This window comes from Fukomys damarensis, unplaced genomic scaffold (genome assembly GCF_012274545.1).
Source record: "Fukomys damarensis isolate Sample0158 unplaced genomic scaffold, DMR_v1.0_HiC HiC_scaffold_7, whole genome shotgun sequence".
Lineage (NCBI taxonomy): Eukaryota > Metazoa > Chordata > Mammalia > Rodentia > Bathyergidae > Fukomys > Fukomys damarensis.
Window position 1 is genome coordinate 9,263,090 of NW_022900919.1, and position 27,155 is coordinate 9,290,244.

General features: G+C 42.1%; 1 protein-coding gene across 2 annotated transcripts in view; it reads left to right on the plus strand.

Annotated features, from left to right (window-relative positions):
- Fam169b (family with sequence similarity 169 member B) overlaps nucleotides 1-27,155 on the plus strand; it is a 51,427-nt gene that overhangs the window by 12,158 nt on the left and 12,114 nt on the right. The window contains exons 3-4 of one of the 2 annotated variants that reach the window (XM_033760997.1): nucleotides 7,293-7,378; nucleotides 13,078-13,255. In XM_033760997.1, the coding sequence (XP_033616888.1) occupies nucleotides 7,293-7,378; nucleotides 13,078-13,255 (264 nt within the window). The remainder of the gene's footprint in view (nucleotides 1-7,292; nucleotides 7,379-13,077; nucleotides 13,256-27,155) is intronic. The other variant, XM_033760998.1, reaches the window with a different exon arrangement.

Genomic DNA, 27,155 nt, shown 5'->3' on the forward strand with positions numbered 1-27,155 from the left:
TTTTTTTTTTTTTTTTTTTTTTTCATGGAGCTACATATTTCTTAGATTTGTAACGAGCAGTGGTGGCTTAGACTCCAGGGGAGCAATACAGAGGGCGGGAAGAGGGGAGCAAGGACTTTGCTGCGATGAAGGGGGTCAGACCACGGGGCAGGATGTGAGCGATTTGCTGCAAGCGTGGGGTGGTAACACACATGTGTGTGCCCTGTGTCCCTCCCTGGGTTTTACAACAAGGGCCTGCTCTCTCAGCCCTGGCTGTGTATCCAGCAGCCTGCTGGTCATCCTGTCCTTGCTGTCTCTAACAGGCAGTTCACAACTGAAGCCCCTGCTCCTCGCGGTCGCCCTCAAGTCTTCCTTAAGGCTGCATCCCCATCTCTGGCGCAAGCTTGCGAGCCGGTTGCTTTCCCCGCTCTTCCACCTTCTGCCTAGGACCAGTCTGATTCCAGCAGTTCCTTTCTGCCCCTCCAGCTGCAGCTCAAAGCCTCCCGTTGTCCTCCCTGCCCCTAATCCAATCTCCACACTCAGAGTGTCAGTTATTTACTGTCTTAAAAGACTGTATCAGAGCAGTGTTAGCGCATGGCTTTTGCTCTTGCAGTTCTCGGTTCAGGGAGGCATGGAGACTGCCCGTGTGCCTCTGCCCACGCTCCCTGCTCCTCTTAACGATGGCTCACAGCAGGGCATTCCCTGCGACCGCTGCACCGACCTGGATGCATCCTAGTTACACGGAGACCATGTTTTATGTGAGATTCATTCCTGGTGCTGTCCCTTCTGTGGGTTTTGACAACTGTAGAACAGCGTGTGTCCATCATGATGATACACAGAATATGACCCTCTTTTCTAATATCTTTTGTGTTGAGGCTTGAATCCATGGCTTCGCACATGCTAAGCACATGTTCCACCACCCAGCTGCACTGCCAGGCTTCAAATAATTATTTTTTGTATTGCAAAAGGACCTGCTCCTCCCACCTGGATATAACCACATGTTCTCTTACTAAACCTTTGCTGTAATCACATCTGTTCCCTGCTTGGATCCTTCCAGTGACTTGCCAGCCTGATACCTTGACTGCATGCAAGGAGACCCCACGCCGGAGCCCTGTCCCCTGGCTGGCCACCATCTGTTTGTCTCAGGCTGGGTCTTGGAACTCTGCCGCAGGCCCTCCCGGACTGCCCTGGCGGGGTCTTGATGGCTTGCTTGTGTCCCAGTGTGTGTTTCTGGCTGGGTGGCCTGTCATTGCCCTGTTGAACCGAGACTTCTGTCTTACATCCCTGGTGCTAAGCACAGTGCCTGGCTCTCAGTGCTTGCTGAACGCATGGCAGGTCCCTTTTCTCTCCTGCAGCGGCAGATAAGCCCCAGAGGCCCTGGTTCTGCTCAGGTGTCCCTGTGCTGGCCTCTCTTCTCAGCCAGTGCCATGGCCTGTCCCCTCCTTAGACCTTTCGTTGGTCTGACCCAGGCTCTGTGCTGTCGTCTCTGTCCCTTCTTCCCTTGGGGCACAGTTCTCAGAACAGAGGCTTCGGGCCCCGTGAGAGGCACCTGGGCTCATGCCCGTCCACAGTGCAGCCCCTTGCAGGTTCTGAGCACCCTTCTGAGTTTCACAGAGAAACTGAATTAGCTTGTTAACCATCTTGTGGGATACTAAACTTGGCATTTTATCAGCTGCTTGGACATGTGCTAATTTTTTTTTCTTTTCAGTACTAGGAATTAAACAATGACCTTAGCACTGAGCTACACCCCCAGTCTGTTTTGTATTTTGAGACAGGATCTCGCCAAGTTGCTCAGGCTGGGCTCAAACTTTCTATCCTCTTGCCGCAGCCTCCCGGAGTACTGCTTCACAGGCATGAGCCACCATGCCTAGCTGATTGCAGTTGTTCTAAGGCAGTGATTGGATCACACCCTCTCCTCTTCTGATGCATGTGGCTGGCAGCTGAGTGGCTTTGTTCACCTGTGCACCTCTGTAGCCTCTGTGCTCTGTCCTGGTCACCCTGCATGGATGGGCTGTGATAGCCCTTACCTGGAGTGGCCTTCTCCCTGTGCTGCCACCTTGCTCGTTTGTTGCCCTGCAGACTCTTCTCCAGGCCCTTAATTAGGATGCCCTGTGTGGCGTCTTCTCCTTGCTCTTCTGCTCCATAGATCCTGGGTTGGCTCTGACTTTATCTGCTTTGTGTCCAGGCCTTCTTCTGTCTTCTTGTGGGTTGGAAGGGTCCACATTTGCTTCCTTGAGTGGATGAAGCAAGTGCTTTCCACATAACGGCTACTCAGTGTGGGGGTTGTACAGGAAATGTGTACTGAGGAGGAATCGGGACCTTGGAAGGTCTGTGTGCCACTTTGGAGACTCCCGCTGTCGTCTGTGCTGGGGCAAGTGTAGAGGAACTGCAGACAGCCGCAGGAGCCACCATCCTCTGCTGGATGCTATGGATCCATCGCAGCCCTCCTGCTTGCTGAGCGAGGCTGTGGCCTCAAAATCTTCCCCATGCACTGCTGCTGGCTGTCACAGCCCGTCCATCGGGGTGACAAGACAACCAGGTCTCTGACCCATCCTATGGGAAAATCATGCTATTTTCCCCCACAATGAATGTTTTGTCTGTTTATCAATTCAAAGCATGTTCAGATAAAAGAGACTTTAGTTGTTCTAAGAAATTGTAGGTGGGATAACAGGCTTCAGAATCTTGCTGGGAGGTCCCGGGTCTGGTTATGATCCACATCTTGGTCAGACATGGTGTCCCCACAGCAGTGGGTGACAGTGGTGTGAGATGTGTGTGCATCTCTGAGGGAAGAGATGGCTGAGCGACAGCAGCTGTGACAGACCTTTCTGTGCAAATGTGAGCAGAATGGTGGTCAGGAGAGGGGGCTCTGAAGGGATAGATGGTTCACTACAGAGCACTTTCCATTGTCTTACAGACAGTGGAGAGAACAAAGGCTTTACATATTTCTTTGCAATCCTAGAGCAGTGTTTATTGGAGCAGGTGGAGGAAATTTCTAGAAGCCACCTGAAACCTTCCAGTGGCTGAGGAAAGAGTTTGGCTGTGAAGAGTCTCACCTGTGTAGGCACCAGGTGAGAGGGTGGTGGAGCATTAGCAGCTGTATGGACCACGACCTGGGAGGGCCTGAGTTCAGGTCATGCAGTGAATAATAGCAGGAGCTGGAACTTGAGGCTGTCTGGCTTTGGCGTCTGAATTCTGTTCCCTACACCAGGTACCTGGGCCATATCTAAAATGCCTCATGCTATCTTGCTCTTCTTTGGTGCTGAGGTCCCTTAGGAGCTTGTGAGTGAATGAAACTGGTGTTTTGTGGAGCTGGTATTTGCAACTGTCTGTTCTTTACTGAGTCCTTGTCCGGCTGTCCCAACTGCTTGCGTTGCCTTGAATGTGGCCTTGGACGTGTAGGGCTCTGGGCCCTGATCATGACCGGCAGTGCCTTGCCCATACTCTTGCCTAGTGAAAACTTTGTCAGTGCTACAAGGCTGGTAAAGCTCTCTGGGGACACTTTTGCAGTTCCCCTCAGCAGAGATGTCCCCCTTTCTGGGTCTTCATCCAACTCCCAGGGGCCGGGACGGAGGCTTATTCATTAGGCCCTGGGGCTGAGGACAGCACTGTTCATGCCATCAGGAATTCAGCCAAGCAGAGCTGAGTTCAGTTGATCTTGCTGTGTCCTGGGTGAATCTGGGCCCTTGGGAGTTTACTTAGGGACCTCACTATCTTAACTTGTTTGGGAACCTTGGAGTATCCTGGGATAAAATCTGTTACTGACATCTTTATGGTGTCACCTGTCACTCGGGGGTAGAGAAATGAACCTGACACAGCAAGGCTGGCTCTCCCCAGCGCTTCGTTGGTGGCTCTTGCCCATCCTGCAGTCAGACAGTGTCCCTCTCCTCTGGCCCCAGCTCCTGGGTGGTGGAGAACAGCAGGATGCTGCTCTGGAAGGTATTTTTCCTTTTTAAAAAGCACAAATATTGTGGTTTCCATTTTAAAAGCCTGGGAGCAGGCTGACTTTGTGATGCTGGCTGTGATGCCCTCAGGCTGGCTCTGTGGCGCCTGTCAGCACCCCTGGATCCATCATTTGTCCTCGCCTGGCTGGGGACAGCTTTTGGCACCATCTTTCCTTGCAGCTTCCTTTGGATGAGATATCTGCTTCCTAAGCTGCTGCTTTCTAGCGAGCTGATTCCATCTTTAAGTGTTGGTTGGTTTGGAGGATGGTTTATTTCAGATTGTTAAATTTGATTGGACTTCACTTTTACTGTTATGTATACTTAGCAGTTTAAGTGAGTTTTGAAAAAAATTTTTAAAAGCCCACTTCAATCTATTTTACAACAAGGTGTGTGACTAATTAATGCTCCTCAGTGCACCGTGAAACTCGCAAGGCACCACATAAACATGTTTTCTGCTTGAAACTGTTTTAGTAAATTGAACATCTGTATTACAGGAACACAGTCTATTAGTAAACTGAACATCTTCTTTTGGTTCACCTTGTTAAGCAGGAAAGTAATCCTTATGGCTTCATAAAGCTCATGTAAGTGCATGTAGGTGCCATTTTAGAAATGAATTACATAAATGAATAAAGGAAGGCAGGTGTCAAGCATTTAATTGGCCCTGCTTTCCCAGCTGGCTCTGTGAGACTTAGAACCACTGTCACAGATGATAATTTACTGATACGAAGCTGACACAGTAGGTTAGATGCTGTTGATTTTTGGAGAGGAGCAGCTGACTGCAGGTATGGTGAATACCTGCCTCACACCTTGTAGTCTGGTATTCTCAGAATTTTCCTACTAATGCTTCTCAAACATCAGAGCGGAATATGGATGCAGGCTGTAGTCCCTTACCTGGAGTGGCCCACAAAATTTGCTTGAAGTCTCAAACCTTATACCAAATGTTCCAGTGACCTTTACTTTTTTCTCCAATTTTTTCATTTTATGGGAAAACCCCCATAAAAATAAGAGAATATCAATAATTATGCATTGTGTATCATTATCTTCAAAGTAGTTACCCACAGACAAAGACAAGTCTCTTACAAAGAAGCAGATAACAGCGTAAAACTTTCTTTTCAGTGAACTAAGAGGAACTAGAAGCATGAATGAAACAAATCAACTTTGGTTTTGACACCATACTGATATTTTCCTGTAGATCTTCCTCTAAAAAGGATTAATTGGGAAGATACATCTTATAATTCCAGAACCCCAGGCTCAGATACCTGGCTTGAGAGGTAGATCTCAAGCATGATCTTAAAGAAGCGTTTAAAAAGGCACTGAAAAATGATCTCAGTAACTTTGGTGTTTAAAATGCAATTCTCAAACAAGGAAAGAGAGTTGCTGAGCTGAGAGAATGAGGCAGAGGCCACGGTGGGACTGGCTTTGGCAGTGACACTGAGGAGGGATGGAGAAGTGGGAGAGACTGAGGCAGGAGGACACATGAGGGGCTGAGGAGATGATCCCAAGGTAGCAGAAGGAATTGGTGGGATGTGGTGACTGCAGCATAAGAAAGGGAGGATAAGAGGAGGAGGATGAAGAGGGGGGAATCAGCTTCAGCTCACTGACTGGAAGACACTGAGCACCTCCCTGTGCCAGCCGTGTACCTGGTGTTCTAAACCAGAACTGGAGCTAAGCCAGCTCCCCTTGCTGACTTGGGAAGTTGTGGTGGGGAATCTGGAGATTTGGCTGGCTGCACCCAAAGCCTGAACTTCTGAGCAGCAGGACTCATGTTCAGACGCCATCCAAGGGATGTTCTGAGGCAGAACCAATGGGGCTGAGGGATGCCAGAGAGTGTGTTATGATTTATGCCTAAAATGTCCCTTGAAGCCTCATGCACTCCCAGGTGGAGCTTGTGGGAGTGACTGGATTATGTGTGTATGATACTGGATCACAGATGTGATAACTGGGTCAGTGCACTGATTGCTTTAGTTTTGCATAGTTCTGGGTATAGCTGAATGGATTTACTGAAGACAGAAGGCCCATCCTGGGTCTGAGTGGCACCAGCCAATAAGCTTGTAGCCTGAATGGAAGAAAAAGGAAAAGGGAGCCTGCTGCTTTTTTCTGCCTGCGCTGCCATGGACTGTTTCTCCTCTGTGATGTCCCTCTGTCTGCCACCCTGCCTTGGAATCAGCTGACTATGAACTAAAGCCTCTATAAACTGTGAGCTGAAATAAACCTCTCCTTCTTTAATTTGTGAGTGTTAGACATTTTTTCCCAGCAGTGAGGAAGTAACTAGGACAGAATGGAAGGAAGAGAATCGTCTCTTCCATTCTGCTCCTATGAATTTTAACCCCAGAGCTTCCTTATCCACAGACACCTCCACCACCCTGCAAGGGCTCCATCATTCCTAAGAGAAGACCTGGCCTCTTGCACAGCACACTGGATTTAGAGACCAGTGTCTCAGGGCTGGAGCCCACTGTGCCCCTTCTGGCTGGTTGCCTTCATGTTACTTACCGTTCTGAATTTCATTGCCCTCCTCAGAAAAATGTTAATGATAGTTTCATTGTAAGAATGGGAGAAAATCATGTAAAACAAGGCAGCCTGAGATCAGTGTCAAGAGAATGCTCTGTACACAGGAATTAAGTGGTTTCACTTAATTAAGTGGGTTCACTTAATTCCCTAATACTGGATTTCATTAAATCTAGGGAGTTCCAAATTGTGGCAAATACTGGACCTTGATAAATGTTGTAACATGAAAAAATTGTAATTACTTTTTGCCTTTTTCTGTATTTTTTTATATCCTGTTTTTCTCAGCAACACTGGAATATATCTCGTTTTGGAGCCAAACATGGGCTTCCTACTGTGACCATTAATCCTGATGTGTCAACTTCAGTGGTTTGAGAACTGCCCAGCAAATTAGTGAAACATGCTCCTGGGTGTAACTGGGTGGCTTATGGAGCTGTGGTCCTGGTGCTGTGCTATATCTGGTCCCTTGCCTGTCCCTCTCTAGTGCTGCTCCCTTGCTCTGCTTCTTGGCTGCCATGATGTGAGCAGCGTTACTCCATTACGCTCTGTCACTATCATGTTCCTCCCTTTGGGCCAGCCAACTATGGACTGAAGAATTCAACCTCGCCTTCTTTAAGTTGGGGGAAAGCACAGATATTCTGTGTCAGCTACAAGAAAGCTGAGTGATACACCTGTGGAACATCTGTGACATCCCCTGAGAAATGGCCACTTTATGTCCTGGTCATTGATCTTAAAAAGTCAAACTAAAAGTGTCACCTACTATACCTACAAAGGTCCCTTTGCACCTTATCAGTGGCTCTGTGCTGTCTCACCTATCCCCTCTGATGAGTTTGCTGGGTGTACATCGTTTTCTCTCTGTTTTTTCCTTAGTCGTAGCTGTTTACTTGAAGGAATCCTGGTGGTCCTTGGAAGATGTGCTCAGAACCTCTGACCCTGCAAGAGAAGGCCTTAGGAAGGTGAGGCAATGTGATTTGAAGGGAACATTTGCAAAACAGATTTTCATCCATTGTACTTATTATCCTGTTAATAACTTCAAAGGGTCTGCTCTACTTCTGAGTATCTTTTCCCAGGGCTGCCATCAGAGTGGGTGGTTTAAACAAGCAGATCCTTGTCTCATAGCTCTGCAGGCTGGAGTCTAAAGTCAGGTTCACTGTGTCTTTTTTTGAGGGCTGAGAATGAGAATGTGTCCCGAACTGCCTGCCTGCTTCTGGTCATCCTTGTCATTGCTTCTGGTTACCCGAGGTGGCTTCTCCCTGGAGGCACATCTGGCTGTATTGAAATTCTCCCTTTTTATAAGGATACCAGACACACTTGGGTTAGGGAGCAACCTAATAGTCAAACCTGGGCTTGATCAACTGTAAAATCCCATTTCCAAATAGAGTCACATTCGGGGGTACTGGGGGCTGGGATAGCAACATCCTTTGTGGAGACACATTAATCCACAACACCCTGCAAGCAAGGGAAGCAGTAACATCTGCCTACACTTAGCAGGTACTCTGCCGTGGTGCCTGTATTTTACCTGCCTGAGTAGCTTGGCAGTGTTACTCTGCACTCTCTGTTGTGTGGGAAAGCTCTGCCTCGAGTATGCTGGCAGTGTTTATTGGCATGAGATTCTGTCCCATACATGACCTCAGACTCTTTACAGAGCTTACCTAATTCCACAATCTTCAAGGTGTTTGTTTTGCACATGAAGAAGCTGAAGCTGAGTCATGCAGCTTGCAAGTGGCTTAGCTGGGTCCAAACATCTCTGAGCTCAAGCCTAGCATCTTTGAAGCACTGTCGTTTTACAGAGCACTTGTAAAACAGAGATCTGGGATGGTGAGGGTAAAGGTAGGTACAGCAGCAGCTCTTTAAAGGTCCAACATCCTCTTGGCTGAACATTGGCTGGGCAGAGTCTAAGGAGGGATGTAGGTACCAGCCAGGAAGTGATGTCTGCCTCACATCTGCCGTTTCATCTCATTCATGTATTTCTATTAATTCTCTAGCTGGGAATTAAAGATGGGGCTTTTCCGCAGCCTTGAATTGGTTTTCGAGAATGCCACTTGGCCCATTTCACAGGGTCCAGTAGATTCTGAATGGAAAATCAGCATTTATTCAGGGTTAGTTTGGAGAAGTTTGTGATCCAGGTTCTTCTATAAACTGAACAATGTTTAGTTCTATTTCCACCCGGCAAACCAACACTGGGGATCGAAGCCAGGGCCTTGTGCCTTCTAGGTAAGCACTCTACCACAGAGTCACACCCCCAATCCTTTTGTAAATTTTATTTATTTATTTGTGATGCTGGAGGTTGAGCCCAGGGCCTTTGCACTGAGCTACATCCTCAGACCTTTTTTATTTTTTATTTTGAGACTAGAATCTTTCTAAGTCACCAAGTTACACAGGCTGGACTGGAGCTGAGGTCCTTCCTCCAGCCTCGTTCATACAAAGTACAAATTTTATTTGTGAGACAGTGTCTTGCTAAGTTGCCTGGGTTGGCTTTGAGCTTGTGATCCTTCTGCCTCAGCCTTCCAAGTAGGGATTATAGGCATGTGCCACCATACTTGGCCAGTTCCATTTTTAAAGCAACAGTTTTATAGAGATGTAATTCACGCACCATAAATTTCATTGTTTTAAACAGTACAATTTGGTGACTTTTGGTGTATTCACAGAGGTGAATATCCATCACCACCACTTCCAGAACATTTTCATCACTCCAAAAGGAAACCCTGTACTTATTAGCAGATATCTCTCATTCTTCTCTTCCTCCAGGCCTGGAAACACTAATTGACTTTAAACAACTCTTACTGAGTTGTCCATTCTGGGCATTCCATTTAAGTGGAATCTCATGTGTAGCTTTTTGTGACCAACTTCTTTACATAGCATAGTTTTTGTTGTGTGTTTGTGTGTGTTTTTGGTACCAGGGATCGAACTCGGGTCCTTGTGCTTGCAAGGCAGGCTGCGGAACCACTGAGCTAAATCCCCAGCCCCAGAGCATAGTTTTTGAAGGGTCATCCACACTATAACATGTATTGAGTGCTTCATTACGTTTTTGGCTGAATAATGGTCCACTGTGTGCATGTATTGCATTTTGTTTATCCATTTATTAGTTGATGGACGTTTGAGTTGTTTCCACTTTTTACCTATTATGAATATGGTTCTATGAGCATTTACATGTAGTTTTTTTGGGGCCTATGTTTCCAGTTTTCCTGGCTATATACCTAGGAATGGAATTGCTAGTCCTATGGCAACTCTGTATTTCACATTTTGAGAGCCCGCCAAAGTGTCTTGCACAGCAGTTGCACTATTTTACTGTCTCACCAGCACTTACTGTTGTCTGTTATTTTTGTGTTCTCTATCCTCGTGGGTGTGAAGTGGTATCTCATTGATATTTGGGTTTGAATTTCCCTAGTGGCTAAGAATTTTGACCACCTTTTCATGTGTTCATTGGCTCTTTATAAATACTCTTGGGGAAAATGTTTATTATAATCTTTGACCCACTTTTAAATTGGATTGTTTGACTTTGGATTATAAGAATTTTGCATATATTCTAGATGCAACTCCTTTAAATGATTTGCAAATACCTTTCCCCATTCTTTGGGTTGTATTTTTTGGGTCTGGTCTTAACTGACCCCATAGGTGTTATTTTGCAAAGACTTTTCCCCCCACGCAAGTTAAGAGTGACTTGAGATTCACAAAGGAGCATGAAGCACACAGCAGCCTAGGAGGTACCTGGATGTGTTGCTGTCCCAGCTCCTTTGTCACAGGTAGATCAGGTGGCTATTTAACGACTGATTGTTCTGAATGCTAGGCAGAATCTGATTTACTTTTTATATAAAAGGTTTGACAACAAGAGTTTGCTTATTTCATTTGTCATCTCTTCTAAGTGTAATGAGAAACACCCTTCCTTCTCCCCAGTTTCTGCAGATGTGGCCTAAATTATGAAGGAAAAGAAACTTGAACATTACTTTCATTAAATGAAACATGTTGTAAAAATCTACCCTACCTTCACTGTACATCGGGATATTTCATTTGTAGAACTTTGTCTTTACTGTTTTTCTTTTAATCACATTTTGTTTCTTAGCCAGTTATTCTTCACAAATTACCAAAAAAAATCTTTCTTACTGTTCTGTTAACATAATTAGTGGTCGTAATAAAGGATTATAACTGGATATAAGTTTTATGTTTTTAGAAACGGTTCTAAGTCAAAATCACATGCCACACATTTTCCTCCCTGTAATGAAATTGGGCAAATTAAATGCATTTTCTTTTTCTCCTTTTTCTCTTGCCAGTTTTTGATTGGATATTTCCCTCCTGCCAGATGCAATCTGCTTTTCTCTTCTAGCTTTCCTATGAACCTTTTGGTTTTATAAGTTGAAAAATAGAACCTCCCACATTACACCGATCAGGTTTTGAGACTTGCTAGTTATTCTTAAAGTCTGAGCTGGCTTTGGCTGCCACTGTCTGAGAGACAAAATGTGGCAGCTTCACAGGCTGAGCTGGTTAGATTTTCACAAATCTTTTTCTCGTTTAAAATTTGGCTCTGGATGAAGGTGAAATATTTTACATTCTAAGCCAATTAATAAGTTTACTGGCACTGAACACTTTGTACCATTTGCTAGGGTGCTGTGAGCTGTCTTATTTTTATAATCAGAGCATTTGCAATAGAGACAAAAGTTTTAGAGGTCACATGAGTGAAGTCTTTAACCATCACCTGAGGAAACCGAAATTCAAAGAGTGTGTGCAGCTGAACATCTCCCAGCAAATCCAGGCTAAGAGCCCACAGTTGTAAAGGACAATGATGATGATGATTGATGATGATGATGGTGATGGCTTAAGGGTCAAGTATTAAATATGAAATCAAGCATTAGTGTTTGCTTTAAACCAAGTCCCAGTTCTGATGGAGAGGATGCAAAAGGGAATTGATTGCTGGCTGCTCTAGAGGTACACTGGCTGGGGCCTCAGAAGCCCTGCCTGTAGTTCCCCACCTGCTTCTGACAGAGACCTTTCCAGATGTCTCAAGTCCCCCTTGGAACAAGACAGGGACATCAATAAATGTAATCACTTACCGTCTTTGAACTTCAATTTCTTCATCTGTAAACCAAGATGTTCCCAGCGGGTAGTGAGAACCAAATAGTACCATGTAGGTGGAAGGCATAGCTCAGTTAACAGTGTGGCTGACATGGGGGTCATGCACATGTGCGCGCACACACACACACACACACACACACACACACACACACATACGCACACACACCTGCCTCACAGCATTCAGGCTGTCTGTCACAATGCAGCATAGTAGGAGTAAAATCCAACATAACAAACAGATGATTGGTTGCATCTAGGGTGGCACATTTTAGCAGATTCTTGTGGCTGTTTGGGGGGCTGCATTTAGGATTATGAGACTACACTGTTCTAGTTTTGATCTGAGATGTCCTCCAGTGGACCTGTGTATTACATCCTTGGTAAACCAGCCTCTGGTGCACTTGGAAAGTGGTAGAACCTTTGTGAGACCCAGTGGGAGGAAGTTAGGTCATCAGGTATATTGAAGGGAAGATCGACACCCCACTCTCTTCTTGACTCCGCTTCCTACCAGTCTTGTAGTGAGCAGGCTTTCTCTGTCATGTGCTTTGGCCATGATGAGTGAGCTGACACAGGCCTAAAGCAACAGGCCTACTTACCATGGATTGAAACCTCTGAAACTATAAGCCAAAGTAAATCTTTCCTCTTTTTAAGTTGATTTTTTTCTCAGGTATTTTGATTTTTCAGTGATTGAAAGCTTGCTAACATCCAGGCATAGCCACACAGTGAGAAAAGGAACAGGAGGCTCTGATTGTGGCCATATATTTGCCATCTCTGGGCTATAAAAATGCAGAGAATTTTAACAGACATGAACATGAAGTCATTTCTCCATGAAGGAGAAATCTTCCGACTCTGTGGTCCTGACTTTGACCACAGTTCAATTTCCTTATTTGTGATGACTTTGATATGGGCAAGACAGTTCTATTTTTTAGCCTAGAATGGGATGGTCCTTGGGTCTCAGTAATTCTCTGGGTTGAGACTCCAATTTATGTTTGCAATCTGTCACAAGCTATCGAAAATCAGTTGCTATTGATGTAGCAAATAATCCCCCCCAATTATTTTTCCTCCTCCAAGGAGCACAGTTCTGGAGCTAACACCCTGCTGTTCTTAAAAATGGCAGACTGGGTTTATTTCAGGACATATTCAGCAAATCTGCTGAAATGGCTTACCAGGGCTGCCCTTGAGATAGCATCCTGTTTCATTTGCCTATGATTAATTGTGCTTTGTCAACCTAATTCTACATCTATGTCCCTGGAGGCTGAGGAACACCTCCAGCATTGTCACCAGCTCCTGGAGGCCATACTGGTGCAATAGTTCAGTGGTATGAAAACATCTGTGAGGGCTGGGGATTTAGCTTAATGGTTCTGATGCCTTGCAAGTGCAAGGACTTGAGTTTGATCCCTGGTACAAAAAAAAAAAAATCTGTGAGAAGCAATGATTTACTTTCTGGTTCCTGAGCACAAAAACAATCCTACGACTGGTACATATACTTGGCCCCAATTTGTTGGTCAATTCCAAGTGCAAAATTTATCACATGTGATTTTCTTCTCAGGTCTCACTTGGTGGCTGTTCTTTCTTTCTTTCTTTTTCTTCAAAGGTTCAGTCCTTTGGGGAAAGGATTGTACTTTTCATTCTGAATGTCATTATTTTTGGAAGATTGGAGAGAAAGTTGGATGATGATGATATGTTTTTTTTACCTCACTCTGTGAAGGAGCAAGCTAAAATTCTGTGGAAAAATGGAGCAGCCGTTGGATTTTATACAGTCAAATTGAAAGGTAAGGACACGTCGAAACTTGGGGCAACCACTCTCTCGGGCTCTTGGTGGGGGATGAGGATTCTTAATGTCTGCCTGTCTTGGAAGATCCCCTTAGTATGAGTATTACACGGAGAACATCTTCTGGCGCAGGAAGTATCCCTAACTACGCTGTTGTGTAAATAAACCCAAGGTATGGATTTCATTTGCACTCCATTTCTTGTCTCATTGGTAACCAGGCTGAAAAGTACATCTGTTTGACTCCTAGGTAGTGCCATGTCCCCTTTAAAATACTTGTGATAGTTAAAGGGGTACAGTGGCTTTGGAAGCATGAAGCTTTTCCATTTCTTTTCTTTAATATTACCAATTAGCTTTCAAGAAAAAATACCATTGCTAATAGGTGACATGTGGAGCAGAAAAACACACGGTATGCCAAGATTGTTGCAGACATTACCTCAGAAGAAGGGAAGTCCGGCCATGATAACAAGGTTAGGCTAAGTGACTGTGACTTATTTTGAGGGGTAGTGACATGCTGTCAGTGTGGAATAAATACTGTTCCTCTGAAGGATGGGTTTCTTCTTTGAAAATGTTTTCTTTAATAGTTTCTTCAACTTTTTTTTGTACCAGGGATCGAACTCAGATCCTTGTGCTTGCGAGGCAGTTGCCAGAACCACTGAGCTAAATCCCCAGCCCTGTTTCTTCAACTTTTAATAGCTGTCGACATTGCTAAAACCAGCTTTTCCCAGCACCAGCTTTTGGTTCTTACAAAGTTGTCGATTTTAGTAAAAAATTAATTTTCTCAGAAAATTGGCATACATGTGCTATTGTTGGAGTTGAGTGTTTTTTCTGGGTGAATAAAAAGGCTGATTTTGATTGAGCCCTGTTCACATTGTATATATGGTCTGCCTGTCTAGGATGGAATAAATCTGCCTACTCTTTCTCTCATATCAGGGAGATCTGACCAGCTTTCCACCTAAACAGCTCCTTCGTTTGTTAGTTAAATGTTTGTCAAGGTCAGTAATGGGTTGTAGCACATGGGTCTTTCTATAGCTTTCCTCATGATAGTCACTGGGCCCTGGATTCTGATGAACAACTTCACTTTTTCAAGCAGTCATGGTCTTAGTTGTTTAAAATTTTTATTTTATTTTATTTGCATTGCTGGGGACTGAACCCAGGGCCTCACACATTCAAAGCAAGTGCTATACCACTGAGCTCCACCCGAGACCAGTGTTAATTTTAGATAGGGACCAATGGACCTGAAGAATAATTAAAATGGAAGAGAATCTTTGTGTACTTCTTCCTCCCTGGGAGACTTATTAATGATCATTTTTCTACCAAATAAATGATTTTAAATCTGTACGAGGATCATTTATAGCACAGACATCCTGCTAGAAGTACCAAAAACTGTTAACACATTCCAGTTTGATGTGTGGAAATAGCAGGCGCAGGGCAGGAAGAGCTTGCCTCTCACCTTGCCTGGTCTTGCCTCTCTCCTGGATGCAGCAATTCCAAGGGCTTCCGGTTCAGTGGAGTTGAAGCAGAGATTGTGACTTGGGCTTTTATTTTATTACACATTTTATTAATATTTGAAAGGTAGCTTATCTGAATAAAAATTATTAAGTTATTAGAAACAGTTTCTTTTTCTTTGGCACTTGGAACATGTTGTTCTAGTTTCTGGCTTTCATAATTCTGGTGCAAAGCCAGCTGTTACTCTTATTTCTTTTTCCTCAAATACACTGTGGCATTTTTCTTGGAATACTTTAAAAATTTCCCCTTTAACTTTGGCTTATTATTTTTTTTCAATTGATGGTGATGTGTCTATGATCTAGTTCATTTGTAGTGCTATGACAAAACACTTGAGATTTTATAAACAACAGAAATTTATTTCTTAGTGTTCTGGAGGCTTAGAAGGCTAAGATCAAGGTGCCAAGATGGATCTTTTCATGAATTTAGAGTCATATGACTTAATATTTTCTCTATTATGACTTAATAACATGGCAGTGAGGATTAAGTTTCAATGTGAATATTTTAGAAGATACATTTAGACCGTGGCAGTCTGGGAATGATTTTTCTTTTTTGGGATTTATTGAATTTTTTGAATATACAAATAGATGTTTTCTGCCAAATATGGAGTTTGGGGTCATTGTTTCATCAAATATTTTTTTATACTAATTAACCTTTTTCTTTCCCTAGAAGTCTAGTCATATATGTATGTTGAGGTGTTTTGTGTTATTTTACAGGTCTCTGAAACTATTTTTCTTTAAATTTTTATCTGTGCTGTGGTTAGGCAGTTTTAATAGATCTATATCAGTTTCATTTGCCATCTATAATCTGTTGCTTAGCCCTCCAAGAAATTTAATTATTTTACATTTTAGTTCTAGAATTTTTCTTTAATGATTTATTCATTAAAATTAATAATTTTAATTCTTTGAATATATTTAACAAACTATTTTGACGTCATTATCTACTAATGTCTATTTAAGTCAGTTATACTGAATACTTTTTTCAGATTATGGATTGTATTTTTCAGTTTTTTGCATGCATAGTGGTTTTGGTAATTAGTCATTGCAAATATATTGCAGAAACAAAATTGCTTTGTGTTTTCTGAGAAGCTTTTTATTTTGTTCTAGTAGGCATTTAACTTGCCTAGCTCACACTGAAAACACTGGAAACTTTGTCTCCTTTGTGACTTGTGGCTGCTGATTTATATTTGTATGGCCTTTTGTGATGGCTTCTTTCACCTGGCTCTGCAGAAGCCTGCAAAACTGGTAGCCAAACAAAGCTTTAGACATTGATGCCTAAAGCTGTCTATCTTCTCCTTCTTTTGCTGGTTTTGGGTTTTGTACTCAAATGGTTGTGCTTCAGCTTTTTGTCACTTGAGCTGCCCAAACTGAGCAATAGCTTTGGTTAAAGTGAGTGCCAAACCCACCGACTGATGCTGTATATGTCTACTGTTCAAGAGTGGAGGTCTGTCTGGTCTCTGACTTCTTTTAATGCTGGGTCCTTTGAGGTCTTCTTCATTCATGTGTAGTTTGTTAGCTATAAGCCAGGGATTTAGGGATTTCAGGCCCTTCATTTGTAGGTCATTCATCCTGTGGTTCTCATGTTGTTCCTCATTGGATTTCTGCTACTTTTCAAGTCCTGATTTCTAATATTTGACGCATTTATCTGGCCAGGCTATAATTTCTCCAACCAGTATTTTCTGCAGCCATGGATTAGAATTAGATTCTATGGATAGTAAGCTGGAAACTCACAGGCTTTATCTATTTACCTATTTCAGTTACAGTTTTCTGAAATTAAATTTTTTTTCTGACTTCTGAGCTTTTGTATGCCTTGTGGTATCTTTGAATATTTAAAAAATTTTGGTCTTACATAATTCTCATACGTAAAGATTTACATAATCACTTCATTCTACCACCAGTATCTGAGATGGATTCTGTGCAAGTCTAGATCATAGAATTTTATGTATGATCTTTTCTCCCCGTATCTTTTGGTTGAGAGAGGAATAAATTTACATGAACTTAAAAATAGTTGCTATTAGCAGCATGTAGGTAAGTTAATAAAAAAGTAAGTTAGATGATAGGTAGATATATTTTACAGTATTTTACTTATTTAACTTACTGACATTCACTTGTATAGCTTTTCATCACTGTGATGAAATACCTGACCCAGACTAACTTTATGAGGTAGAGAGGTTTATTTACTCACTTTAGTCCAATCAGCATAGTGCAGGCTCTAGTGAGCACCTCACGGCAGACAGCAGAGCACAGAAGGGAGGAACGATCACATCTGGAATAGGAAACTAGGGGTGGGTAGGGTGGGGTCAGGCTTGCTCTTTTTATAAGAATTTTCTTTTGAGAACTACCAAGTAGTCTCACAAGAACCACTTTAAGCTTTCCAAGGGCAGTGGTCTCAGCAGGACCTGAGGATCTCCCACATGGCCCCACCTTTTAAAGGTACCATTGTCTCCCAACAGCGCCACCTTCAGGACCAAGCTTCTAATGCATAGACCCCTGCGTCTACATCCATTCCACAGCATTTGTGAAGACTTGTGTAACAGACAGTGGGAAGGGTTTTTAGTTCTCAAATTGGAAGCAATTAGTGATGTTTCTTCAGCTTTGGTCTGTCTTGGAGCTGGTCAGTATTGTTCTAAAATATGGGCAGTGCTTCTCAGCTTTTTGGTAGTACAGCTTCTCATCACTAGTTTAGACCCATGTGATTCAGAATATCTGTTAATTTAGTTTGAATTTGCCTGAAGGCTATAGTTTTATTTTGTGGAGAAAGCAAAAAGTACAAATTCAGGCCAGGTTGTATCTACTGAAGGGTGTTTGAATGTCTCCGATCTATGATGGTTCAGCTTACCTTTAAAAAGTTTTTATGATAATATGAAAAGGATATACATTCAGTAGAAATTGTACTTTGACTTTTGGTCTCTTTCTAAGTGAGTGATATCAGTATACTACTCCCTTGTAATGATGTTTACTGGCAGTGAGTCACAGCTCCTCGCCAACCAAACCACCTGTGATAGTAACTATTGCTATTACATTTGGCAGGGTCAGTGTAGATGGTGCATTTCTTCCTTATGATATTTTCAAACTCATGATGGATTTTCTGGGGGTCATCACGCCATCGTTTAAGTTGAGGAGCACCTGTGCACTGTTTCCAAGCACCTCTGCACATGCATTTTTGTGTCTATGAGATTTTAAACATAATTTAAAAAATTATAATAGACTGAAATTGGCTTTGGGAGAGCATAGAGAACTGTACAATTTCTGTAAATTTCAATGCATATGTCATTTCATGTAACCACAGTAAAAATGAACATAAACTATAGTTTCATCATCTGCCCCCAACCTTTATGTTATTCTTTTATAGTCACTGTCACCCTTATCCTACATTATGCCTGGCCACCACTGTTCATTTCTCATCACTGCTCTTTTGTCTTTTCTAGACTACCATATAAATGGAGCTGGACAGTTTTTAGCTTTTTGCGGCTGGCATCTTTTACTCGGCATGATGCCTTTGAGATTCTTTCCAGTCAATGTGTGTTTCAGTAGACTGTGCTGCTTCTTTGCTGAGGAGCCTATTCAATTTTCAAACAAGTGGGTGCCTTTGTATTGAATGAAAAAGATGTTTTCAGGTAGGCTTCTCTTTGGAAACATTTTACTAATCTGGTTTGAATTTCTCCCTTTGTGTGATGGCTCTATAATTGCTTTCCTTACAAAATATTGACACTTTAGATATTTCCCTATTTTATGCTGATCTTTCTAGATGATAAAAATTAGTGAGGTTTTTACTTTAGCTTTTCCTTTCAAAGCACCAACCCACAAGATTCTAGCATTCAAGGGCAGAAAATACTGGTCTGGGGAATGGAGAATAGGTCAATGTAAGACAGAGCTTGGAAGTATTTTCCTTCTGGATAAAAAATTTCAAAAGAAGAGTTTTGAGTTTCAGGTTCCTGAAAACCCGGTAGGAACAAAAGTGAGAAAAGTAAGAGTGGCACTTGACGATACGAAGGAGGCGATTAGCAGCCCAGACCAGCATGTGACCCGCGGGGTGGCGGTGGTGCTGTGAAGGTGGCCTGAGCCCATTTGCTGCCCTCTCTAGAAAACTGTGGGCCACAAGAACTCCCGCACTATGTCCCACGAGGCAGGCGTCCTGCATGTCATCTCCTGAACTGTAAGGAAGCATGCAGACTAAACGTGAGTGTCAGGTGTGTAGTGTTTCAGTACCAACTCTGCCACCCAAAGAGAAGGGGATTGTGACTGTGAGGAGCGCAGGTCCAGTCCTGGGCTTGCAGGATAGGAGGGCGTGGACAGGGTGCAGGAGGTGCCACCCGGCTCCTTCTCTGGGATGGGAGCCCCTCTTGTCTCATCTCTGTTTATGTATTTGCTTACATATAGATGTCCCCCTAAAGCCTTGTGGGATCATAGGCAGGACTCTGAGAAGGTTATTGGATTATGGGGGCTTACAGTCCAGTTGGTCAGAAGAGGTGGGTCCCTGGGGGCGAGACCTTGAATGGTTTCTCTCCTCTTGCTCCTCCCTTCACTTCCTGCTTCCTGTCCACCATGCTCTGAGCAGTTCCCCTCCACCATCCCCCTGTGCCATGCCACCCTGCCTTGGAGACAGACAATTACAGACTGAAATCTCTACAAACTGTGAGCTGAAATTTAGCCTCTCTGCCTTTAGTTTGCAGATGTCAGGTATTGAGTCTCAGCACCTGGAAAGTGATTAAGACATTTATGTTTCCTGTTTCCTCAGAACTTTGACATTAGTTTGTTGTGATGGCCACCTGACCTCTAGCTCTTCCTGCTCTAAAAGGCCAGTTCCTGCTGTAGTGCCAGAGTCATTTTATTCCTTCAAAGCCTCTTGAAAGAATCAGTTTGGCCCTGGTGGTCTGTGGTCTGGATTCTTGAGCTCATAGGTCCATCTGTATGTAGCTCAGCTGTCTGTGTCAGGCGGGCTGGGTTCTGTGGGTCAGATAAGGGCTTCTGGCTGCGTGTTTCACTGAGGCTGCAGTAAGGGCAATTTTAAAGAAGGACTAATGGGTTTGCCAGACACCACATGATATTTCATGGAAGATTTTTTTTCGTTCTAAAGTCTCAACTTGGACTGTGAATATGTCTAGTCAAGATTATTAGGTAGCCCTTCATTGCTGGACAACTCATAAGTTTTTGAGTGTTCCGGAAGGCACTGTATTGTGTTGTCCATGTTTTGTAGGATACAGGACTTCTTGGGCCCAATTCCTGAACTACTGAAGCAGTAGGAACTCACTGATCTGGGTTACCAAGTTGACCACGTGATTCTCATGTCCTGGACATTTTAAAACTGACCTAAAATATCTATTCCTCAGTGAAGTGGCATTGCTCCTAGGGACAAAAACTTGTTCTTGGCGAGTGTGTTAGTCAGCTTTCTGGTACTAGAAAAATGCATGAAATAGTCACTTAAAAAGAGAAAAATTTCTTATGGCTCACAGTTTAGGGATTCCTGGCCATGGTCAGTTGGTACTGTTGATTTTGGACCTGGGATGAGGCAGCACATTGTGGTGGGAGCGCGATGGAGGAAAATGCTCATCTCATGGTTGGGAAGCCAAGGGGAGAGAGAATGGGACTGGGTCCTCAAGACCCTTCAAGAACACACATCCAGTGACGCAGGCTCTCCTCTACGCAGGTACTCTACAGCCCTGTGAAAGAAGCTTTGCAACATGAACTTCACTGACAACTGGGCTGACACTGGTTGGGCACTTGGTTCCTTTGTGCTCTATCATCCACACTAAAACTTTGCCGGTTCCCTATCTGGATTGTCAAAACAGCTGGTCGGAGAAATGCATTGTGATATATGTCTTGCCACTTACCTGTGCGATCTTCTGCCTTCTGTCTTCTTCGTTCTGGTCAAATGTCCTTTTTGAAGCAGATAATTTCCTCTATTACTCTCTGGCTGTCTGCCCCTATCTTTTTCTGGTGGACCATCTGTGAGCTCTGTCTCAGATATTGCAAGAAGTCACTCATATCTTCACTTAAGTTAACCCTCTCCCTCTTTTTCTCTGACTTATTTTGGGGAATGTGTTATTGTTCAAGGGAAGTCTTTGGATCTCACTGTTGACTCTTTTGTAGGTTTTGCCTTATTCTCCGAGAGGTTCCCCAGTCCAGATTTCCTAGGCTGTTGAGGTACAGCCCTCTTGTATATGCACTGTGCATCCATGTTACCAATCACGATTTCATCTTAGGTCCAAGTTATTCACGTGCTTCTCCAGGAAGGTCCTATCACGGTGCAGAAATACCAGGTGCCCGTGGTGAGTTCAGTTAACTTTATACAATCTAGAATCTAGAATCTAATTCATTCACATTCATTTACTCTTTTGTCATTAATGTTCATCAACTAGCTATTATTTATCCATTTTTCTGCATGCTTAGCTGTCTTTTTCTTTTTCTGGTTCCCTACCTTTGGCTATTTCTTTTTCCTCAAAAGGTTACACTGTATACATAGACCAAAGAGGGAGTGTTCTCCATTTTTCTGTTCTCTGAAAGGTGTTCTTTATACAATCTATCTCTGTTGTGTTCAATGTGGAAGGGTTTTTAATTACTAATTTAAGCCTTTAATGTTTATAGGACTGTTTAGTCTTTCTATTTTCCCTTGCGTCCATTTTTGGTAAATTGTAATTTTATAGGGATGTGTTTTTGTAATTCATCTTTGACTTAATTAGCACATTCTCTTACCTTTTAAATCACTGCCACATCTCTGGTAGTATTTCTATTTTAAAGTCCTCTCCTCATATACTTGTGGTACTGTGTCTCCTTTTTCACTTTAGCACATTTTCAATGAAAAAAACCCTTCCTGTGTATTTTATTAATTTCTACCTTTGTTTTCATTTTGTCTCTCTCTTTTTTTTTAGTTTCTTTTGTTCTGGTTTAGTCTTTTAAATTCTGACTTTCAGTGCATTACATTTTGGCCTTTCTCATTTTCTACAGTTATTATTTATGGTTAGAACCATCTCACACTGCTGACAGTTCAGTCAGCCCTTCCTACTGTTGCCTCATGGATGGAAATCCTGAGTGGTCTGTGTGTTACGAGGCCTACGTTTGGCGCCTTGCTTCCTGCAGTGCTCACTATAAAGTGTGGCCTCTGTACCCTGCACCCCATGGCCCCTTTTCCAGGACTGATGATCCTTCCATCAAGGTCTTTCTGGATATTGAAATCTATCTGAGAGATAGCAGTTTTATTCTGATTTTGGAAAGTACACCTCTGGAATATGTTTTAATCTTTCCTTCAAAGAGTTGTTAGCTGTAGAGAAAACCTGTGTAGTCAATTAGGGTGATTTTGGACACAAAGTAACCAGAAAGAAGCACAAAGGGCACTGAGAGATCTTGGTTCTTGGCTCTGCTGCCAGCTACTGGTGGCATGCGCTGCTCTCTGTTTGCTTTGGATTGGCAGATACCCTGGGAGCTGAGCAGAGGCATTCTTGGACAGCTGGAACCAAGTCCCGTTCCTCTATGCCTGTAACCTTTTTGACCCTCTTAGTTGCCCTGTCTCTGCAATGAGTAGAATGGATGAGGTCACCACTAGGGTTCCTCCCCACTATTCCGTGTGACAGTCTTGTGGAAGGAATTGGCAAGTGACACGCACATAGAGACAAGCTGAATGGAAGTAAAATAAAAATGTTTATTTTGCCAGCAAAGGGCTGATTGCATTCAACAAGGCAGTGCCAGTGATCGACCATGACTGGGTTGCAGTTTCCTTCTGTATTTGTTTTACAACTATGATCTCATTCAGCTGGTTACATTTCATTTCCTCTGTTCATATTACCCATGTACAAATTACAGTAACCAGAGTTAACTTTAACTCAGATGCAACAATTCCTTATAGTTAGGGAGTTTCCCTTAAGATTCATCTAGCTTTCTATTCTAGTGCACAGGAAAGGGGTGTTCAAAGTTAGGGATGAGGCCAAATGTCCCTCTTCATGGTCAGTGCCTCCAGTGTCTATTAATTTCAAACTATACAAAGCAGATTGCTGTTAGAGACAGCAGAAGTCATTTTACATTTTCCTAAAGTTTGGTAGGTTTTTAGATTATTTACAAAAGTTCTCTCTGTCAACATCACAGCTGTTTCTTTGGATTTTTATATTCTGGTTAGGAGTAGAGAGTCTGTCTGAGGGCAGCCAGCTGATTGCCCCAGGCCTTGTCACAATTAGGTGTTAATAAGAATTGGTTTTGGGAATTGCTGTTGCAAGACAGATTTTATTTGACCAACCAGAACATATGATTAGCCTTTAGAAAAAGCTGGTAGAATAAATTTTTCTTCTTCTTTAGTTATTTGTTTTGAGAGAATTTCAGGTTTTTAGAAGAGTTGTAAAGACAGTTCAGAATGATCCTATGTACTCTTAGCCACCTTCCCTAATGTCTCCATCTCACGTAACCATGGAACAGTATTCAAACGAAGACATTAATGTTGGTTAACTTTCCACCGATATCCTTCTTCTCCTCCAGGATCTGATCTGAGATACCATGTTCTCCCCAGGCCTTCCTAGTCTCCTTTTCCAATCTGTGAGCATTCTTGGTTTTTCCTTGTCATTTATTTATTCATTCGTCTGGACACTTTTGAGAAGAATTGGTCAGGCAAGCTGCAGAAGGTCCCTTAATTTTCACTTGGCTGATGTTTTATATTGTTAGACTGGAGTTATGGGCTTGAGGGAAATTGGAGTGGGAGGGTCAGGGCGTGTGACATCAGCATAGCCTGGCGATGACCCTGATCCCCCAGGAAAGGGGCTCTGCAAGGTTCCCAGTGTTAAGTTAGTTTGGTTTCCTTTTCATTCTTGCTTTGTTACAGTCTTTAAAAATTAATTCCTTGTATCTTTAAAATATTGATACAAAATTATATTTATGTGGTATAGTATGAGAAGCCGATACATGTATTTGATGTGAAATGATCAAGTCAGGATCATTAACATTTTCATCTCTTTTAACATTCATCATTTCTTTGTGTGAGGAGCCTTCAAATTGCTCTCTTTTAGTTCTTTATAGAATATATAATAAATTATTATGAATTATCACCACTTACTGCTCATGTTCTCATTATATCATTTTAGAATCAGTTTTGTTGAAATGGAATGTTATAGCCCTAAATTTTCCCAGTTGTAAGTGTATAATTCAGTTACTTAGAAATTTTAGAGGGTTCTATCAGCAAAATCCAGCATTAGAACATGCGCTAGTCAGCTTTTCATCATTGTGACAAAACACCTTGGAAAAACAACTTAAATGAGGAAAGGTTTATTATGGCTCAAGGTTTCATTCCATAGTCAATGTACTCCATTGTGTTTAGGCTTATGATTCGGCAAGAAACATCCCTGTAGAAGGGCACGGAGGAGGAAAACTGCTCACTTAATTCCTGCCAGGAAGCAGAGAGAGATAGGAAATAGCCAGGAGGAAGGAGCTGAGGGCCAGTCAAGGTAGACAGCATCAAGCACCCATGACCCAATCCATTCAAGTGGGTCTTACTTCCTGTTTCCCAACAATATCATGATGGATTAACCCAGTGATGATGTTAGAGCCCTCATGAGCCAATCACTTCCCAAAAAAGCCCATAGCAACCAACCTTTCCACACAGTGAACATCCTCGGGGCATTTTGGATCTCAAATATACCAGGACATTACCATTACCCTGATTGGTGTTGTCTGATATCAGTCTGTTTCCATCTGAGTCCTAGGCAAGCACTGATGTGCCTTTTGCTTTTTCCTGCACATTTCACCCAAATGGAATGATATATCTAGTCTTTTGATTTGGCTTCTTCCACTTACTGTGGTGCTTTTAATGGTCTACAAAATGGAGCATGTGTTAGTGTTTTGTTCCTTTTTATTGTTGAATAATATTTTATTGTGTGAACAAACTGTATTTGGCTTATGCATTTATCATTTGATGGATTGTTTTCCAGTTTTTGACCATTATGAATAATGCGGCTATAAATAGTCTCTCACCCGCCTTTGTATGGTACTATGTGTTTAATTTTCTCAAGTAGGTTCCTAGGAGTAGGATTGCTGGGTCTTTTGATGATCTTACATTTAATACTTTAAGGAATCACCACACGGCTTCACAGCAATAGCATTATACATTTCTATCAGCACTATTTGAAGGTTCTGATTTCTCCATGTGCTTGACAAAAACTTAGTATTGCTTGTCTTTTTTATTCTAGCCACTCTAGTAGCCCAAAGTGGCATTTCATTGTGGTTTTAGCTTGCATTTCCCAAATGGTGAATTATGTTGAATAACTTTTTATTAATAATTACCCATGTGAATGTCTTTGAGGAAATGTCTGTTCAAGTTTTCTTTGCACTTTTAATCAGGTTATTTTCTTCTTATGGTAAGAGTTCTTTCTTCTGATTGTAAGTATTTTATCAGAAATGTGATTTGCAAACATTTTCATGAGGTCTATGGGTTGGCTTTTGCTTTCTTAATTACATCTTTTGAAGAAAAAGTTAAAAATTTTTGTTGAAGTTAGATTCATCAATTGAATGTGCTTTTGGTGTTGAATCTAAGAATTTTTTGTCTAACCCAAAGATTTTAAGATTTGTTTATTTTTTCCCCCAGAAGCTTTATTGTTTTAGTCTTTGCATTTATGTCTAAGAGCCATCTTGAATTAATTTCTGCATTGCATCTATTACAAAAGATGTGAGATAAGGGCCCAACTTGATTTTAAGAACCACTTAATACTTATTTTTGCTTTGATTTTTCTATGTGTGTTTTTATTAGTGCATATTACATAGCATAGAGTTTTCTTTTGCCATATTCATATCTGCAGACTATATACTTAAGTCTTCCACCTCTCTGTTATACCCCAAGCCCTTCCTTCTTCCCTTCCCCATATTCTCTTCCTCTTTTCTGCTAGTCTACTCACCTGATACATTTTAAAAGTAACTTTCTTTTGTTTTTGTGATGAGATCAAACCCAGGATCTTACACATGCTAGGCAAGCATCCAATATCCTCAACCTGTGATATATTTTAAAGCGGTAATTGGCATCATTTTTAGAGCAGTTTTAGGTTTACAGAAAAATTGAGGATAATATAGGTCCCTGTTTCCTCTATTATTAACTTATGATATTAGTTGTGGCAAATTTATAATCTATGAACCAATATTGATATCTGTCTGTCTATCTGTCTGTCTATCAATCTTCTTTCTATCTGTTAGGAATCTCATGATAAAATACCGCAGCCTGGTGGTTTAAACAACAAAACTTGATTTTTCTCTTAGTTCTGGAGGCTGGAATTCAAAGATTACTGTGCCATTACATTTGATTTCTTCCACAGCTTAGCTCCTTGGTTTGTGTCGCCACCTTCTCATTCTGTTTTCTTCTTGTACATGCAGAGTGTTTCTTGGTGCCCAAATTTCCTCTTTCTCCAAGGACACCACTGACAGTGGATCAAGGCCCACCCTAATGGTCTCGTTAGGTAAAGTGTTCTGTCCTAACATATATTCTGAGATTCTGGGGGTTTGAACTTAAGCATGTGAGTGTTAGGGAGACACAATTCAGCCTATAAAATCACATTATTATTATCTAAAATCTATAGTTTACATTAGGTTCACTCTTACGTTGTGTATTTTGTGGGTTTCACAAATGTCTCATGACATGTAGTATTGTACTAGGTAGTTTCTCTGCCCTAAAATTCCTCTCTGTGCCATGGACTCACCCCACCTCCACCTACATAACCATTTTGAGAAATTGCAACCTTAGCTTTTCCTTTTCCAGGATGTCACGGACTTGATGGGACACTGGGATGTTGGGCATTGAAATGGTGCCTGTTCAGATGGACTTCTTTCACTTAGTAAAATGCCTTTAAAATTTCTCTGTGTCTTTTCATTGCTTAATAGCTCATTTTTTAAAATGCCGAATAACATTCCATTGTCTGGGTGTCTCACAGGTTGCTCATTTATTTACCTACTGAGGGACCTCTTGGTTGCTTTCACAATCTGGCAATTGTGAAGAACTTTGCTGTCAACATTTGCATGCAGGTTTTTGTGTGAACATAAATGATCAACTATTTGGGGTAAATACGAGGGAATATGATTGGTGGATCATGTGATGAAAGTATATTTAGTTTTGTTAAGAAACTGCTGTGCTGCCTTGCAAAGTAGCCGTACCATTTTGTGCTTTCATTAGCAATGAATGAGAATTCCTGTTGCTCTGTGTCCTTCCCAGCTTTTGGTGTTGTCCATGCTTTGGATTTGGCTGTTGTAGTAAGTGTGCGGTCGCCTCTCACTGTTTTAATTCACAGTTGCCTAATGATCATTCTATGTGCTTATTTGTCATCTGTATATCTTCTTGGTGAGGCATCTTTTCGTATTTTCTGCCCATTTTATGATCAGGTTCTTGGTTTTCTGATTGAATTTTAAGAATTCTTTATATATTTTGGCTAACAGTCTCTTTTTATCAGA